Below are 19,995 nucleotides of genomic sequence, written 5' to 3'. Positions count from 1 at the left end.
ACTGGTGGGTTTACCAACTAGCTGCATTTTCTAGCAAGGAAAAGTTGAGGGTTGAATACAGAAACTGCATTTGCTCATCTTTTCTTTATCCTATTCCTTCTCACATACATTTAGAAAAGTGTATCTTTTACTTATAACTGTCTTCTACACCCTATTTAGTTAAAGCCAGCAGGATAAATAGAGGATAAGGATAAATATAGTTATCGCTCTCCCCACTGCTCTGTTTTAACTCCTGATCCTACTCATCACACTTATTTGCTTCTTATACAACTTTCTAAGGCATTTCTGTCCTATGCAAAAGTTTTTTTTTTGTTCCTGCTTGGGAGGAGCATAATTAACAAAGCAACACTGCATAAAAATTACACCAGCCATGCGAATCAATGCTGGGAGCAACCGTGTAAAGTAAGAGAATCCATCTGCCAGGCTTGAGGCAAGATCAAAGTTACTTAAACCATTTCAAACTCAGGGATTAACCTGTTTTTAAATCTAAGCAACTGTGCAAGCAATGACCTTTTTCCGTAGTCTGAAGTAGTCTCCAATATTTTGATGTAAAACACAGGTTTTAAGTTATTTTTCCCTTGTAAAGGTGGGGCTAGGAGAGAGGCTGATCACTGTCAATCTTTTAGGCATGAGTTTGTTACTATTCTCCCTTGATTTTCATTTTCCAAAGAAAACAAAACTCAAAACCTTCAAAGTGTCTTCATATGACAGTTGGAAAGCATGACCCATCATGCTTGGCACTTTATTCTAATAATTCTTTTCAAAATAAGTAGGAAATTGGATTCTGACAGGGACCTGACTTATATGAAGAAGAATGAAAATAGTTCTGTCTTGCTATCCACCACAAAACCAGATTAGCTTAAAAAAACTCATGTAAACAACATATCTTTAGCCAGTGTTTTAGTATAAGTGATCCTTCTGTCCTGACAATCTTTTTCTTAATGGCTGCCAAGCCAGTTATTCCACTTTCTGTAAGGGATCAGCTGTACCTATGTTTTTCTTAATATGTTCCTCTAGCCTGCTTCCAAAGACCTCCAAGGATAGAAGTTCTGCAGCATTCTTAGGCAACATTTTTCTAGAGCTTATAAATGGGAATGTTTCTTCAGTGTTTACCCTGCGTTTCCCTTTATCAATTTTTGACCACTAATTTCCAACCATAGTGCAAGAATGTTCTGCCCCTTAGTAGAACCAAAAAGGGCTGACAAGCTGGAAATTATACAGATACATATGACAAGTATAATATTATTCAAAACAATATTTTATAACAAAACTTTTAGAACATGAGAAGGTGTCTCAGCTAACCTGGATTTCTTCCCAGATTTCTTCATCCAAAAGTGTGGCTGCAGTATGGTGCTGTAAGGGGGCTATCAGGCAGTGACCTTCAGTAAGGGACTCGTTGCTTGGTAGAGACAAGTATACCTACAAAGAGTAAACAAAAACTGAAGTGCCTATTCTTCTAGTGTTGAAAACCTTCCCGTCGCTATGGCTAAGAATTACACTATCTGATAGATTTTAAACCAATAGAAGCCATTAACTTCTACTTACAGCAAGGTATTTAGAGCAAGGACTTTAAACCAATTTAGCTTTCTATCTGTTCTTCACCTAACTCTTCAATAGCTAATGAACTTGACTGAAAAACACAGAACCATAGAATGGTTTGCGTTGGAAGGGACCTTCAAGACCACCTGGTTCCAACCCCCTGCCATGGGCAGGGACACCTCCCACCAGACCAGGTTGCCCAAAGCCCCGTCCAACCTGGCCTTGAACACTTCCAGGGATGGGGCATCCACAGCTTCTCTGGGCAACCTAGCCTTTACACCCTCTGAATAAAAAAAATCTTCCAAATATCTAATCTAAATCTCCCCTCTTTTAGTTTAAAACCATTACTCCTTGTACTGTCACTGCAATCCCTGGAAAAGAGTCCCAACTACTGAACCACATTCAGTAAAAGCCTAAGCAAGTGGGAAAGAAAGATTTTTATTTTTTTTTCTTATGCTGAAGTTTGTTTTGGGCAAGCTGCTCTTGGTGGCTCTGCACGAGCAAGGAGGATGGACCAGGTGACCTCCTGAGGCACTTTCCAACCTAAACCATTCTGTGATTGTGACAGTTGGCATTATCCATCAGTAGCTCGAATGAAGTAGCAGTATCCAGACAGCAGCTCCACTGAAAAGGCAGAAATATCAGGCTAATAGACCAACCAGTTATGAACCAGTTTATTATGAAATCACATTGGTTTTGTCCATTACAATACACATGCATTTTTTATCTTTTATATATATGTACATACAGATATGTATATATACACATACAGATCTGTACATATATATAGGTATATGCATGTGCATTTAATTCCTCGGTCTATAAAAAGTTTATAAAAATTAAAATCAAATGAAAAATATCGATAATAAATGACAACCTTGCATAATGATCAGAAAAAGCCTATATTGACGCATTTCCGACGTTAAATCCAAATATTTATACATATTTTAAAAGCATTAACAGAAACAGGAAGGTTCACTGTACCAAACTTTTCTTCATTTCAAAGGATTTTAGGCTTAAGAATGGAATTCTCCACTTAGCTTTCTTTGACATCATTGAGATACAGTTCGTAACCAGTTCAAATTTCCTCCAGTGCAGTGTGATTTAGTCTTTCACAAATCCACCTACAGTCTAACCTCTGCACTCCAATCTTTCATTATTGCTTCTGTCTTCCACAAATCAGAAGTTCTGATATCAAAGACTAGCTTTAATTCATGACAGACTTGTATCTTTCTGTCCCCAACCCTCAAGGAATTCTTGAAAACAATAGGAAGGTCTGGGAGAATAAGATGAAGAACAGTAAAACATTTCAAAGCGGCAATTGTGTTCTTAAACTTAGGCACTCTACCATTAACACTCCCTTCTTTTATTTCTTTTTTGTTTTACTTTTGTGCTAAATTACTATTTTCTTACCTTGGTACCAATTGCAATAAGATGTTTAGAAAGTTCACTGCTATCAAAGCAGTATGGGCATCACTTTTCCATGCGTGCAGCGAGCAGTTGGTGCTCACGTATTGCTTTTCTTCTTTGTATTTCTTCCTCTTCCCCACTGCGTGCTCTTTTTGCTGCTTTGGAAACAAACATGTCATCCAAAGTGTAGTACTCTCTGTCAGTTTTTTCCATCAGCTGAAAAGATACACAAAAAAGTGCATTTATATACAAATAGGCAAGAAAAAAAAAAAATACTTAGCTCTTTGGAACATCTTTTACTGAGAAAATGATGAAGTATGTAGCAGCAGTAGCACTGCTGCATTCCATTCAGCACCTGCAAGACATGCTATTATCAGATACGTCTCCTGAGAGCAGTCATCACAATCTCAGACAGCACAGATATTAGAGTATAGATGTGTGACAGTAGTGAGAGGAATATATTACTATATTCCATCTCAAGTTAGGGGCTAGGTATTTCAATATTACCCTGACATAACTCCAGCTTTAAATAGATACACAATTTTTTCTTCATCACGTATTATCATACATTTTATTTCAGTCTTTCCTTTCCTCCTCCTCCTTTCCTATTACAACTATCACTGCCCTTTAAATCATCTGTTGTAAAATCGATGAACCATAACTCTGCACCTTCTATTCGTACTCTGTAGAAACATGCCAACAATTGTTCTTCTCAGGTGAACAACACTAAACCATTTTGTGAAGAAAAGTCTTTCTTGAAAGTACCTGTTACTAGATAGGCATAACCAACACAACTAACATTACCAGAAACAAGGCCGAATAATTCACATTTTTGTATGTTTGTTTATTAATTGTTACATTTTAGTTAAATGCCATATATTAAAAGAAGCTCTGAAAATATTTAGCATTTGTTACGAAGATGTGCTTGAGGGTTGATGGTATCTTACAGGATCTTAATAATATGGAAACCCAGACAAAATGGCTATGTCTCACCTAGACAGTACTTTGAAGGAATGGAGTCTGTAGCTAGGAACTGGATGCACGGTGACAGGGCAACAGCAGCAAGAGACAGTGAATGGAAAGGAAAGGAAGGGCAGAAAAGCGTGTGGATGTGGGTCACAGGACAAACTTAAATGACAGAAGATTTCACTAAGCTTCACCACTCAACACACACATGTGGATGTGGTGTAACATCAGCCTTATCAATCCTTGATGACAAATCCCATGTTGTTTGCCTAAATGAAGATTTAACAAGTCTTGATTGCAAAGACTGACTGTAAAGGATTTAGGAAAGTATTTACCCACTTACTTTTCTGGCTCCTCTATATAGCTTTAAATGTGCCAGTAATACACTAAACATCAGCATACACACAACTAAAGCAAGGTAAAACGCTTTCAAAATAATTTTTCCAAGTTTTTCCTCACTAAATGAAGTCCTTATGCTGTGATACTTTTATGCTATACCTGACTGCAATTTTACCTGAATAGTTTCAGTAATTTCCTTATCAAAATGACAGGGGAAAAAAACAACACATTATATAGATCTCTTGATACTGGAGGTGCTGGACCTTCAGAGCACTGGCAGATTTATGTATGAGTAGTTTTCCTTCAAGAATTAGCAATCGTATTCCTTCAAGAAACAGCAAAGGTGTCTTTGCAACAAATCCTAATACATATTAAAATACAGGACTGGGGTAGCATTAGTCCTTTGCTAGAGGTAACTGAAGACATTTTATCCAACAGGTAGATTGCTTTCTGGACTGTGTAAATGACATGTCTTTGTCAAGATAATGAAACAGAACCTCCTGAAAACTCCCTTAAAGCAGTTAGAAAATCTATCCAGGGAATAACTGAAGACCTGTACATCCATTTTCTCTTGCTTTTCAAGACCTGAAGTACTGTCCTCTCACGGAAATAACATTGACATGAATGACGTTGTTCACTAGATTATACTTAGACTAGCTGAAGCTTACATTCTGCCCGCAGAGACAATAAAGTTGTATTTTTTTCCACAAAGAGCAGGTTTGAAAATTAAAACTTTACATTTAATATTTTGAAGTAAAATATTAATATCTAGCACATGCAAAAAAAAAAAATCTTTGTAGTTAATTTGCTAAATGTCTCTTCCTTTGGTATAGAGGACTCCTGAACCTACAGACACATATTGTGAAGATTCAAAGATTCAAAAAGGTCTAGTGTCAAGGGTGTCATTACAGTTTTATTACTTGCTGAGGTCTGATCTAAGGAGCTTCTCTTCAAATAAAGTCTCTCAGATATTTTGGTTACAGGCATTTATCTCATTACAGAAACAGTTATTAAATATAAGCAAACAGCATTAAGTTGAATATTGAATGTTTTGATATCTAGAATATAAAGCTAAATAACAATTATTCAGCAAACCAACCCTCTGAGTGACAGACCCTTTAGAACTATCTCCTTTGTAATGAGACCTAAAAAAAAAATCCTGTCATGATGGACTGTTGATTTGTGTATGTTCGACATATTTCACTAATGTGCCTGCTTCATTCAATTTTCTTATACATTCAAAGAATATACAGTGTTTTGAGTGGTCTGCCATGTTTAATGTTCAAATGTAGCCACCAATTAAGAAAACAGCAATATCAAAACCAACTGCCATAAGTGAAACACATCTTCCTAATAAAAGAAAATCTTCCATGTATCCCGCAGTAGTCTGTTTAGATAACATAAGACAAAAAAAAAAAAAACTATTTTGAAGGTATATTGGTAGTTTTCCACCCCAAAACACAGACAACAGCTCTTACTTTTCCTGAATACTGGGTTCCCTAAACAGATCAACAGTTTCTTTGAAAATGCTCAGTACTTTCAGTACCAAACACTGAGTAATTATAAAATACTAAACAGATAAAGTTATATGGTTATATATTAAGAGCCACCTTCCGACTGGTATTTTACTGAATTGAATAATAAAATTATAAAACTAAATCTGGAAAATGCAATTCTAGTTTAAGATGTAACATTTTGTTCAATAGAATTGGATAAGCAAAGTCAAGGAACTCAATCACATAGACACAAGACTACTTCAGAGTAATAATGGGAACAAGAAAAGGTAGGTAGCAATGCAGCATTTTGGCAATAGACGCCACAGGAAAGGGATACATAGAGTATGCACAGATCAGGTTTGGATCTCTTCTAGCCAACAAACAAGATACTGAATCATAGAATATCCCAAGTTGTAAGGGACCCACAAGGATCATCGAGTTCAACTCCTGGGTCCCCAAAGGACCACCCAAAATCAGACCATGTGTCTGAGAGCACTGTCCAAACGCTTCTTGAACTCCAACAGGCTCGGTGCCATGACCACTGCCCTGGGGAGCCTGTCCCAGTGCCCGACCACCCTCTGGGTGCAGAACCTTTCCCTAACCCCCAGCCTGACCCTCCCCTGTCCCAGCTCCATGCCGTCCCCTCGGGTCCTGTCGCTGTCCCCAGGGAGCAGAGCTCAGCGCCTGCCCCTCCGCTCCCCTCGTGAGGGAGCTGCAGGCCTCCCCTCAGCCTGCTCTGGGCCCAAACAAATCAATGGATCTCAGAAGCTGCTCATACATCTTGCTCTCTAGACCCTTCACCATCTTTGTAGCTCTCCTTTGGACACTCTCTAATAGTTTTATGTCTTTCTTGTATTGCAGTGCCCAAGACTGCACACAGGACTCGAGGGTGAGGCTCCACCAGCACAGAGCAGAGCAGGACAATCCCTTCCCTCACCCAGCTGGCAGTGCTGGGCCTGATGCACCCCAGGGTACAGTCGGCCCTCCTGGCTGCCAGGGCACACACTGAAATATCATTACAGATCCCACTGCAATAACAGAAGACACCAAAGGCTGTAAGGCAGTTCAAGAAACCAACACCACAGTTTCAGACCTTAAATAAGTGCTTGAAATAAACAAGATCTAAGAAGAAAGTTATTTCAACTTGCTTGTGCAATAAAAAGCCTACCCACTAATAACACACATCCAGCTGTACACTCCTCAAGCACTATACCTTTCCCTTGCTGAAGAACAGGCAAGGGGGAATTTAAAAAATAAGGGCTTATTATTTTTTCCCCATTTTCACACACTTAACAAGTTTACAAGACCTTTATTCAAGTAATAAATCTAGCACACCAATGTACGGTGCCCTTATACCACAGTTTTGAGACAAAGAGACCCAGTTATAAATGGTCAGCTTGTCCCTGAGTCTTCACTTCTTGTCATGTTTTCACATCCTTTAGAGGACTTTAAAATAATGTTAAAAATGGGACGTATTTCGCCTTTAAAAACAACAGTCATAAAGGAATAACATTTTCTTTGCAATTCCCTATTATCACATGTCCTTCCAACATACCTCAAAATAGTTCAAAAAGTTCAGAAACCTAAAGACAAGCAAAAATATTATCCAGCAAGAATTGTGCATACCTACTGAACTAAGATATACTACAAGCTTATGTCAGTTAATCTATGCAGCAATGTTTTTGCTGCCTTTAAAAAAGACAGCGTACAATATTCTGCAATATTGGAATAGTAGCAATGACATCATTAACACACTCTTTGCCAGTAGCAGTGAAAAGGCCTCTAAGGCCATAAGTCCTTAAATATGATCTTCCCTCAAGTGCTACAGATGCCAAGCACCTGTGTCAGCACTGAAATACAAGAAAATGCAGCTGCTATTACAGCAGATGAGATAGTACTCTTCAATTACTACTCTAAACATTAGCTTTTCTTTTTCTTTTTTTTAAATCAGTTATTCAGGAAGAAAATGGAAATTCTCTCTGCAAAAATTTATTCTCTTGCTTTTCTAATAAGGTGACCAGTATGTTTTGCCAATTGCATGATTTAGTTATAATGAAATGTCTCTGAACAAGATACTAGGGAATTGAAAGAACAACAGGAGAGTTCTCAAAAAATGCTAGAAGGGAAGCAAAGAATAAAAACTGATTTATTTCATAAATATTTTCTTCAGTACAAAAGAGACAGCTGGTACAAACCCAAAGAAGAAACTATGCTGCTCTATTATAGTGCTGGAAAGCCCCTGTGCTGCATCAGGTGAAGTATCACACCTGTTAGACGTGGAAGGCACTGCATCTGGAAGTTGTGCAGTTAGTTCCCTGCCATGCTTGATGCTACGCACACTGTATTTCAGGTGCTGCACAGCAAAATAGGCAGTCACCTATGTATCACTTCTAAGTTTGGAATGTCCTACATATATCTCTGAACAGCCCAAAGTTTATATAAGAAGTTCAGACATCTATAAAGATGATGCACCTAAAGTCATTGTTCCTACCAGACTCCAGCCATAAACAAGAGCTGATCTGACACCCTCATGCAAGAGAGCATCTTCTCAGTCCCTTGTCTTCTCTTTTGCATTTCACTTCTTTGTTCTGGGCTGATCTGCCACATCCTTCTTTCATATGTGCCCTCTATTTTTCAACTTCTCCTTGGCAAGCAACAATTAACCAGAGAATAGACAGGCAGCTCGGTATGCTTAGCACCACAGCATCCTACACCTCATGGTACATAACAGTCAGGTTTCTACCACCCATCTGATGGGGATCTGTTTTCCACAACCAGGATGCAGCTTTGGTTTAACCAACAGAGACAGCATCATAATTTTGCTTGCCCTGCCCAACAAAGGTCTGCAATATACAAACATTTAGCAACAGTCAGGGAAGACATCCAAACGTCTTTCAGGAGCGCACAAAAAGCATCCTTTGGGCTCTCATTTAGACAGCTTTACTACAGTGCAAATGTGCAAATGTGGCAGACACACACACAAAAAAAAAAGATCTCTAACCATTCAGCACAGGAATTCAAGAAAGGATTAGCATCTGACTGTGCATAAATGAAAATAATTTGAGATGGAAAAGTTACAATGTTGTATTTGCTGATGAAATCTGTAGCATATCCTTATTACTCATGTTAATTATCACATTACGTAAGCAATTATATAATATTCACTTCATCTTTTTTTTTCTCTCTTTTTCCAACGTTACATTACTGAAGCCATTAGGCACCTTGGCATGGGGCTGCTTCTGAAAGTAACTCTTGTAGATCTGTATTCAACACACTCCAGAGTCAGCCTCATTTTTCTGCCAACATTTGTTCAGATCACTGGAACTGTCTCTCAGTTTAATTTTACACTGATTCTGTTTTTCTTATTGCTACAGTAAAACCCCTGGAGTCTTACACAGTGCTGGCTGCCTCCATATTCAATCTGAAGCATGCTACGTCTCTTATCTCTCCCTCTGCTGCTATCACTTGCTCTTTGGGTGCACCCTATGGAAAGAACGCCCTACTAAATAATTTAATATCGTTGTTGAAGTTAACCTCAAGAGACACAACTCCTAATCAACGGGGATTCTGCCTACGTAATTCACTGAGTGCACCTTTTCCTCTTCAGATTTCCTCTGAAATTTGGGGATGAAACAGGAAATTCCATTAAATGCAATTAGCATGGTAACAAAATATTCCTGCATTTTTTTTCAGGTAGGTTTTCAGCTTATTTTCTTGTTCTATTTTTTATTTATGTGCTGAACTTCTGCTGCTTCTGTTTTCTCTCTAACACAATCATATTTAAAGTTACTTCCATATAAGCTAATAAAAGTAAATCTGCTTGGAAATCTGTGAAAAAAATGTATATAGATTGTATAAAATGTACCATTTTGATTTTAAATTGTCATGGCAACACTGACGTCTTCAACCTTAAATGACAGAGTTAATATCTGTGGAATGTTGTACTCATCATATATTTTGGGAAGCTGCAAAAAAAGAATAAACTATTTTTTTTGGAATATAAACCTGAGTGACATAAGAATACATCTCACCACATTTAAATTTAGTCAGCATTTAGCACCTATTGTTGAGAACAAAATCGCCTCAGAAAAAAAGCCTTCCTGACCTCAAACTGCATTTGTTCAAGCCGTATAAAGATAAAGTTTTATCACGTTAATTTTATTATTACAACTCCAACCTCCGCACAACAACAGAAACTGATTTTGTAGGTTTTATTCCACAAATAATTCAACACATAGGCATTTCCAAAAGCTATCTTCCCAGTGAAATCATACACCAAACATATAGCATCAAAGGATTTTAACGTATCAGTGTACGGTCTTTTTAAGTTGTATGTCACTGACAGGAGAACATTACAAATAATGCTGTGAGCAAGGTAGCTCAGAACCACCTTGGAGCAGCAGAAAGTTAAGGAAGAAGCAAACAACAGAGGATTGTTCAAGGGTTAGGGACCACGCTCCTTGCTGTTTCTGTTATTTGAAATGAAAATTGCTCATTTTGCTACAAATAGTTATCAGGACAGATAAAAATTTATGTAAAAGTCGATTACATTTAATGCAAGCCAAACAGAATACCTTCAGCCACAGAATGTTAGAAGTGCAAATGATTAGCATTTAACTTTACGATTATCCCTGTCGATGACTTTAAGTCATAAAAAAGGCTGTCCTGCATAAGTCTTCATTTGTAACACACCTGGTAATTCTAACCTAATTCTTAACGAACACGAAACGCTTATGCAGTCATTTACTATAAGCTGCATCCACACAGTTCCTCTTTTTCCCAAGTTTTCCTCTGTAATCTAGCTCTAGTGGCTGTTGATTCAGTTCCACATACAGGAACAGCTTTAATTTTGTGTCCACACAATATACACAGAAAGCTGTCTACTGTATTAAACTGAAACCTAGTGGAATGCAGGACAAGATGCTTGAAACTATTTGTCTCAGGTTTTTTGTATTAACGTTTCTATAACACACCATGCGCATGCTTAGATCGTTAAGTAAATGTAAAAAGCAACAGCGCACAAGAGCTTTGTAAGAGTTTTGTCAGGTGTGTTAAATGCTGCACTAGAAGGGCTTCACCAGGTAAAGAAAGAAGAAAAACATTTATTACATAATAGTAGAAGCAGCAGCAACATCCTGCATTTTTTAGTTTAGCTTGTAAAGTGCTTGCAGACTATTATTTTGCTTTATGAAGATGGAAATGCAAATATGTACAACAGGCAGGTTTGCACAGCAAGTGAAAATGATAAGGCTGAAAGCAATTTTCCATTTTACAGACTTCAGAACCAAGGAAAGGCAACATGTAAATGCCCTGTTTGCTAATCTATAATACCAGCATATCTCTTTACTAAATCCGTAAGTGAAGGCCAGCATTACTAATGCACTTTTGTACTTATAAATAATTGTCTTATATGTTTAAATTCATGTTACAGATTACTGCAGAGATTTTGAAATAAAATTAGTTTATGGGCAAAATTTAAATGGTCTGATGAGCAACATAGTCTTTCTCACTTGCTTTTAGTAAAATAATCAAAAAGGAAAAAAAATGCCTTAGTAGAATTTGTGCACACAAATAAAAGGTAATTTCTATTGAAGTAATGTTCTAGAAACCAGTCTCTATACACCCACAAGCATCTACTGATGAAATGAAAGGATTGCATAAGTTGTAACAGCATGAACTTGGGAAAATGGAACGACTTATTCAGTACGACTTACAGATGAGGGCAGAAGGAACTACAGACATGTTAGTTAAAGCTAATAGTAATAAAAACTGAATACTTCACATATATTTTGTGTTATAAAACTGTCAGTAAAAAAAAAAAAAAAATCAATTTTCAACTTTTTTTTTATCCTATAGTCATGCTTCTATAGCAATGTGGTACATGCACAGTTTAGTTTCACTCAACTTCATAATTACCACCACTTTGCATTAGGAATGCAAACCTGACATTCATCTGAATTTACTATGATCGGATCTCTTTCTCTTCATTTTAGAGGTCTGCAACACATTTTACTGTGTCTGAGCTAATTCTCTTAATTCCTTTTATAGCCAAAAGAATCCTTTAGCAGCCATTCAAAATTGGACAGATGGCTCACACCACCAAAATATGTACTTCTCTCCAGTGACTCTCCAAAATGAATCTTGAGAATCAGTTCAGATTCAAGTTTTATAACATTAGAAGAATCCCAGCTTTTTGTTTTGAAATTCTACAATTCTTTACAGTAAGCTCTAGTTTTGACATTCCTGAATACTTATGTACAGTAACAAATTGTCAGGTTATACTTTCTTCCAGATGGTTTATATACCTGTTAAGCAGAAGAGACTCCTGAAGAATCTATTAGTAAACTCCTTTTATAATAAAAACTAACCATTTACTCCTGTCCTCTATTTTCTTTTCAGATTGCCCTTATACTTGCCATCCTCTGTTCCTCTGCACCATGGATGAATAAAGGTTGCTCTCACCAGTTTGTGGTTCAGCAACGTCACATCTGACTGTTTCCACAGTACTTAAGCAGGGACCATTTGGTTTTAGTCGTTTGTTATTATTCATCTCAAATTAAAGTTTGGATTTAAAATGATGGATTTTTATAAATTGGAGCTAACTTTCATTTCATTTACACTGTTGAGACAGTTAATCATTTATTGTCCATAAATAAAAGCTCATGTGTAGGAATCTCTCTGACCTCATTTATAGTTAATATTAGAACCGTTGAAACACCTAGGTTGGAAAAGACCTTCAAGATCATCAAGTCCAATCATCAAGCTGACCTAACAAGTCCTATCACTAAACCATGGCCCTTAACGTCACGTCTTAAATACCCCCAGGCATGAGGACTCCACCACTTTCCTGAGCAGTTTGTTCCAATGCGTAACGACCCTCTCCATGAAGAAATTCTTCCTAATATCCAATCTAAACTTCCCCTGGCATAACTTGAGACCATTTCCTTACTTGTCACCTGAGAAAAGAAATGGACATGCTCCTCACTGCAGCTTCCTTTCAGGTAGCTGTAGAGAGCAATGAGATCTCACCTCAGCCTCCTTTTCTCCAAGCTAAACAACCCCAGTTCCCTTACTCTCTCCTCAAATGCAAATATTTCATTAGTTCTGTCAAGCACTCATCTTTCCTAAATGTTTTATTTATATCTTTATCAGTTTTTAGCAATACAACATTCCTGCAGGCTTCTTCCAGTGAGTTTAATTCCTGATTTTGTTGTTTTAGCAAACAAAATATTTACTCAATATAATTCTCTCTAGATCAATTTTCAATCTTTTTTTTATCAAAACTTACTTTCAGGCTGCTCAGCTCAGGTTCTGTTCCCTTCTCCTTATTTGGACATGACAAGTACTTTAAAATAATTATTAAGTTTTGGATTTGAGTTTTCTTTTAACCTCCAAAAGCTCTTTATTCTTCTGTTCACCTATCCTTGGATTTATTTTTAAATAAAGTTTTATCCCATTTGGAGGTGTTCTCTCCCTTAGAATGTTTTGTCAGTAGCACACATTTCCAGTCATCATTTAGCACTAGAGATTCCTTACAGCCTGCAAGCATTTTCTCTTTATGTATTCTTTTCCCAGTAAATAGATGCTGCATCTTTTTTCTTTTCGTAATTGCTTCTTTTTAGAAGATAAGCACTACATTACAGTTTCCTCTATAAGTATGCAGTAGTTCAGTTGCCAAGGTTCATGATCATTTGTGTAGAATTTTTATTTTTAAAACAGCTACATACTGGGGCCAGGCCATTTCAGTCCCATTTCTACCTGGATTAAATTTCAACACTATCCCAGAAAACCTTATAATGCAGGTAACTTAGATCTTTGAGGAACTGCCTGCAGGTAAAAGATTGCAACCAAAGATGCCATGCACACAGGATTCAGGTTTTTTGTTTTCTTCCAATCAAGTAATTATAGCCCATAGCTTTTAGCAGTAGGTACAGATAATAGAATGGGAGATAAGGAGTCACTGAAAGGAAGTAAAAGGGGATATTCAGTCCAACCCCCAATTACCTTAACAATCCATAAACCAAAAGCAGAAAGAAATACCAGCTATGGAATTATTATATATTTTTTTCAAATTGGTAATGGCCAGAAAAGCACACAGAGGATGCATCACTAGAAATGTGACCTGCTTTTATACTTCCACCTAAGCAGTCACAGCCCAGAATGAATCTGAGTGAATCACTGGTATGGGTGCTCTTACATGAAGTGCCTCATTCATCAAAAACATAGAAAATTTATAATTCAGAGTTGAACAGAAAAAAAAACCACATTTACATGCAAAAAAAATACAAAGAAAAATTATCAAAATTTTCCCTTTGAAGACTTAGAAAACTAAGTAACATAGAAGTCTTTGATCTCCATTCAAGTTTGCTATTCTTCCCTGCATACAATCCAGTCCTTGCATTAAAAGTTACTTAGTACAATGTCAAAAATACAAAAAATGAAAAAGGGTAACTGAACACACACTAAGAATCTTTCCAGTTTGAAGCAAAGAAACTTGGAATCAACAAATATATGAATACACAAAAAATACTTTCCATAAATTTTAGAAACTTCAGGGGTAAGCTAAGAAGATTGCATTTATAGCATCAAAATCTACAGGCAGAGGAACAGCACAGTCAGTTCATGAAGGAGCTGAATGCACCATATTTCCTGCATGCATGTTTCTATTTCTTTGATGTCAGTAAAATCATCCAACAGACTTGAACATTATTCAAGACGATCAGAATTCTCACCAAAAAGCACCATACCTTGCACAGTGAGGCTCCATTGCCTCCTCTTCTTTTGAATTTTCTTATAATAAAATGCTCAATCAGAAACCGATACACATCACACCTTACCTTTGATGCCATACGCATGAACAGGGCATTTTGATCCTCTGCTGTTTTTGTCCTCTCATTTTTGACTAAATCCTGCAGGTTCATCCTGTCATCATCCGGAAAGTACCTTACTCTTTCTTTATCTACATGAGTAGTGACCTGGAAACAAACATATTGAATACAATAAAAACTAGTGAGAAAGATCGAGAATGAAATTCAGACCCTGATAATTCCAACAAGTTTAAAGAACAGAGGATCAAGCTAAGCACATCTGAAACTGGGCTTGCTGCTTCATTTGACCTAAGGAAAGGAGCAATGAGCATTTCCTATTCCTTCAATTGTTTCAGTAGGTCTAAATAAAAATATTGCCTTGTTTCACAATCACTATATCTCTTATATCCTTATGCTGTCAGAGCTCCAACACTACCAACTCAGGAAAGTCACACAGTAATTCACTGAAATGGTTGATCAGTTCACAGTGATGGAATAGTCCAAAAAGTAATCTCCATTATTTACAGAAGTTTTTGAATTCTCAATTAAACTAAGACAGTTAAGCCAGGAAAGAACAAAAAATTTTAAAAAAGGAAAAAAAGGAAAAAGAAAAAGCAATCAAATACATTATTGAAAACTTTATAAATGTGGTACCTCTGCCATCTTAAGAGTACACAACAAAACAGAATTTGTCCTTCAGAGCAGGATGAAACTAAATACTGCAGAATCATAGGGTATGGTAATTAACATAGCAGAGGTGGCATTTTTCCAAAACAGAAAGAACAGGAAGATGACAACCAGTTCCTCACCTCTTGTTCCTTTTACTCCTCCACATCACTATTACAAACTGATCTTTTGTACTAATCAAGCGTGTACTAGAAATATAAGGTATTGTATGCTCCTCCAGCCCCAAGTTCAAAATACTAGTTTATTTACTGTTGCAAACATCAGAAGAATAATAAAATGTTCCTCCAGCCTCCAAGCTTCTCTATGTCCCCCAAAAGACTTTGCTGTAAAAGTTGGGTCATAAGTTTTATTATCAGCAACAGTACTTTTGATCAGAAAAAAAGTGAAATTACCCACAGATATTTTGGAAATATTCAGCTCTGATAAACTTTACTATTTACAAATTTTATGCAATAAAAACTGCTTAGCTAAGAGAGTGATAATTTGAAAAAAGACTTACTTTTCCTTGATTGTGCGTTTAAATAAGCCCTAAAACAGTCCCTAGGGAAACATAAGTCTGAAAATAAACTTAATATATGCTTAATATGTTCTCTAACACTTAATTACAATCATCATCTGAAGGGCACTTTTTAACTACCTATCGACAGTCTGATAAGTCACTCACATTAATTCATGCACCACAGAAGTAAATCTACAAAATCATTTCTGAATTTCACTCCTTAATACTCACTTTTGTAAAACTTACCATCTGTCTCTTTCTGCGTCCTCCTCTAGGCTCCTGTGGTTCAACTGATGCGGTCACAGGCCATGCCCTTCCACTTTGATCTGTTCTGACAAGGATCACTTGCTCATCTTCTTGACAGCTTGAAGCCTGTGTCAGGTTTTAAGATGTATTTTAAAACATAGGTTACAGACAAGAACGAAAGAAGCACCTAATCTCACAATAAATAAAAAGCATTTATTTAAAAGATTATTTAAAATGTTTAAAGCTCTAAAGATAAAAGCACATATTCTTTACATGTTGCATGTTTGTTACAATTCAAAGCAGGTAGCATTACATTACAAAAGTTCTTTTCCACATTAAAAAGGGACAGGATATTGAATACATATCCAACTACTCAAGTCCAGAGCAAACATAAATTTCCAAAAAGAACCATGCTTGTATTTCTTGTTTTTTCTCATAAAGATTCATCCCCAGAAGAAACACAATGCTTCTGAATACTTCAATAGATAATACTGAATAGCTAGCCAAAACATTAGCTATTTATGGCTTTTGAACACATTCCACTAGATCAGACATTCATTTCCTACACAACTGGCACTGCAAGAAAGAAAGAATTTTACAGAGTGGTCCTTACTGTCAGACATTGATACAGAAGATTAATTCCAAAACAACTGATAATGTTGGTTTTACTTTATCAGAATCCATGAAACAAGATGCCAATTGCCTGGTTTCAGCTCATTCTGTCAGCCAGCGACAGGTCGTTATCATTATCATATCTCTATCATTCATATGAACACACAGGAGACCCCTTATTTTTTTTGCCAGATAATATAATTCCTTATTATATTGGACATATTCAGACTGTAAGGCCAGAAGCAAACATCTTCCTCAAGCAATTACCTACAAATGAGGTCATTTTAGCTTGGACAGAAAAGTATAATCCCCAAAATCGCAGTTTACCCTTCAGCACCTAAGAGTTTACAGGCCTCAAGATCTATCAGTAGAGTTCTAGAGTTGTACTGAGTTATTCCTCCATGCATTCTCAAAACCGCTTCCATTTTGCCAGAGACGGATGGCTTAAATCTATTCTGCATCCAAACCCAATCAGAATGCTTGGACTAAGCACCTTTATCCTTAAGTTTTATCCCTGGTTGGCTTAGTTCATGTCCAAAGCTTATTAACACTCTTGAATCGCCCAAAAAAGGCTGCAAGACACAGATTCCATGCAGAAAAACATGTCTTTTGGTGAAAATATTCTGGAGGAAAGTCATTCATTTACGTGGGAGACTTAACTTCAATGCAGCTCAAGGAGTTACAAATCCACCTCCCATGATTTCTCCACCCACCAAGCACGGAGGAGAGGAAGAGGAAGAGGCCTGGAATAAGCAAGACTGAAGAAAAAACACGAAGGACTCATTTAGCCAGACAGAATTTACCAGCGCAGCTGAAAAGGAAGGATTATCAGATAGTCCAGTGATGAAGGCCCTCTATGGATCCCAGTCCTATCGACACAATACCAGGGAGATGAATGAATATATTCATTTCCCGAGTGACTTAAATACTTCCCTGTACTTCAGCTATCGCAAATTCCGTTTCTAGGTACTCACAGTCGTAGCTTATACTACCGCTGCCAGCTACCTAGAAAGAAAGCACAGGAGGGCGAGGTACTGCTTCATGTCACCCCTTTTATGAACCCAGCCCTCAGTCTTCTCATATCTTCATCCGCTACTGTAACTGCAAAAACTCCTTTATCAATTTACAAATTTATCTCCCACCACCCAGGTCCTCATTTGGGATGGAAGTTACCGTCTTTACATCTGAGCTGCACAATGAACATCCTGTCAAGAGCCAAGTCAGCCCAGCTCCCTCCAAAACAGTGGCAATAGTACTTTCCCACTGCACAGGGGTGCATCAGATTTAAATAAAGATAATAGACAGACAGAGATACATTTGCACATATAAACAAAAAGAGAAAAGGCAGAAATTGTTCACCAGAAAAATAAGTATTGAACTTTATGGAAAGTTTAAGAATAAAAAATTTTTAAAAAGAAAGCCTGAGAGCTTCTTGATTACTATAAAAAACAAAGGTTTAGGTAAGTCAGATGATTAAATTAGAGCAAAAAGGGGGACATCACTAAATCTGGTGATCTTAGGACAGCTTTTGTCAAGTCTTATAAACAACCTTATTAATCTCAATTTGAAGCTATTTTCCACCAAACAACTGATGTGTCTGCTTTACATCTGCCATCCTTGCCTAATGAAAGCCTGTCCCAGAAACCCCAATCAAGTCTAAAAGTTCTGTAGATGCTGAAGTATGCTGACTCCAATGGCCTAATCGTATTTTTCAGGAAAAGTGACACAAAGCTAGAAGTTATGGAACAAAAAACTGTCTAGGTAAATCAAACCTCTCTTCTGTATCAAAGGCAAATCTCGTTTTTGCAGAGCAAACCAAGATGTCCAACACTGGTCGGGCTCCAGTGTATTCAGGGAGGCACTTTGCATGTACCACCACTTGTTCCCTGCACAGCCAGATTATCTGCCTCAGTTGCTACTTTTTCAGAACAGAAGGTATTTTCTCTCTCCTGGGAGAGGGTAGGGAGAGAAGAGGTGATTCACTGAAACAGGGAAAAAAGGTTGTGTGTTTTCACCCTGCACTTCCCACACTGTGAAGTTCAAACCTGGCAATAGGCAGGTTTGAGACTGGCAACCAAGGCGGGGGTACACTGTGTTTTCACACCATCACTGTGCTGTTCAGACAGACGTAAGAGCTAGTTATCATCCCTGCACAAAAGCACCATTACTTTGAAAACATAACAGCAACAAAACACTCAGTATTAGATGAGCAAAGACAAAGGACGAGGGTGGAAAAGAAGCAGGATGCACACCCAGCTTAAATGGGATATAAATGCAAGGGGAGTACTCTGGGCATAATGACAAACAGGTAACCAGTGCGAGTTGCCTAGGGCATCTGTCATTTCTTTCTGCATGTCAAGAAAACAGGTAGACGTTTGTGAATACTGTAATGCTTAAATGGCCTACAACTTAGTAGAAGTCATAGGTGGTAGTAGAAATAATTTTACCTTTAATATTTAATTTAAATTTAATTTTTAAATTTAATATTTTTAGAAATAATTTTAAATAATTTAAGAAATACTATTGTGGTAGTAGAAATAATTTTAACAGTTGAAGGAACTGAAGAATGGAAAGTCAAAGAAAAAACTAAATTCTAAAAACCAGGATTAGGAGGGAAAGTTTCGTGAGGAACACTTCGCTTGACAACAAGAAACTTGCCGATCTGCAACGCTTGAATGAAATAACCACAAAATTTCACTTGAAATGGTAGAAAAGACAAGAGAGATGCAGATGCACATGCTGGCTACATTTTACCCTTAACACACGCGCTGGCTAATTTTACCCTTACTGCAAGATAACCAGGTATAGGAAAAATCATAAGAGCAGTATGAAAAGGTAAGAAGGGAATAACTGTAAACATTTATGCACTGCAAATAGGGAAAGCAAAGACAAAGTAAATAACATAACATATCATAGGAAACATACAATAAATGCCCTAGCTCTTTAAAGACGTGGATAACTCTACAAGTTCGGAAGCTGAAAATGTAACAGCAGACATTGCAGTGACCATTCAAAACCCAGAGCTTGGTTTGTTAGTCTGAAATGAAAATGACATTTCTAAAGGAAAAAAACATTGTCCTAAACCTGACAAACCCACCCGGCCAAGCAGGGACAGAGCAGCTCTCCCATAAGGGCGAGTCAAATCCACATGCAGGAGGGGACACAAGTAACACGAGGCAGGTGAGAGGAAAGATGCACCTGACTGAGAATTTCACATGAACAGGACTCTTCAGAAATGGTTACTTGTTAGATTACTACCTGAGAACTGTGATGGGTCTCATTGCCTTAAACAGACGTTGCTATAGAGTTTCTAAAAAGATGCTTATCTTGAGTTAATTAGACCCCTCTCTCCCCATGTCTTTACGTTGTGGAGTCAAGAAAAGGGACGAAAATT

General features: G+C 37.3%; 1 protein-coding gene across 1 annotated transcript in view; it reads right to left on the bottom strand.

Moving 5' to 3' along the window:
• Positions 1-19,995, bottom strand: part of CWF19L2 (CWF19 like cell cycle control factor 2) — a 69,728-nt gene that overhangs the window by 7,464 nt on the left and 42,269 nt on the right. The window contains 4 exon segments of the mRNA XM_040544123.1: positions 1,303-1,419; positions 2,953-3,165; positions 14,588-14,725; positions 15,990-16,115. Coding sequence (XP_040400057.1) covers positions 1,303-1,419; positions 2,953-3,165; positions 14,588-14,725; positions 15,990-16,115 — 594 coding nt within the window.

Source organism: Cygnus olor, chromosome 1 (genome assembly GCF_009769625.2).
Source record: "Cygnus olor isolate bCygOlo1 chromosome 1, bCygOlo1.pri.v2, whole genome shotgun sequence".
NCBI lineage: Eukaryota > Metazoa > Chordata > Aves > Anseriformes > Anatidae > Cygnus > Cygnus olor.
This window is presented reverse-complemented; position numbering and strand designations above follow the sequence as displayed.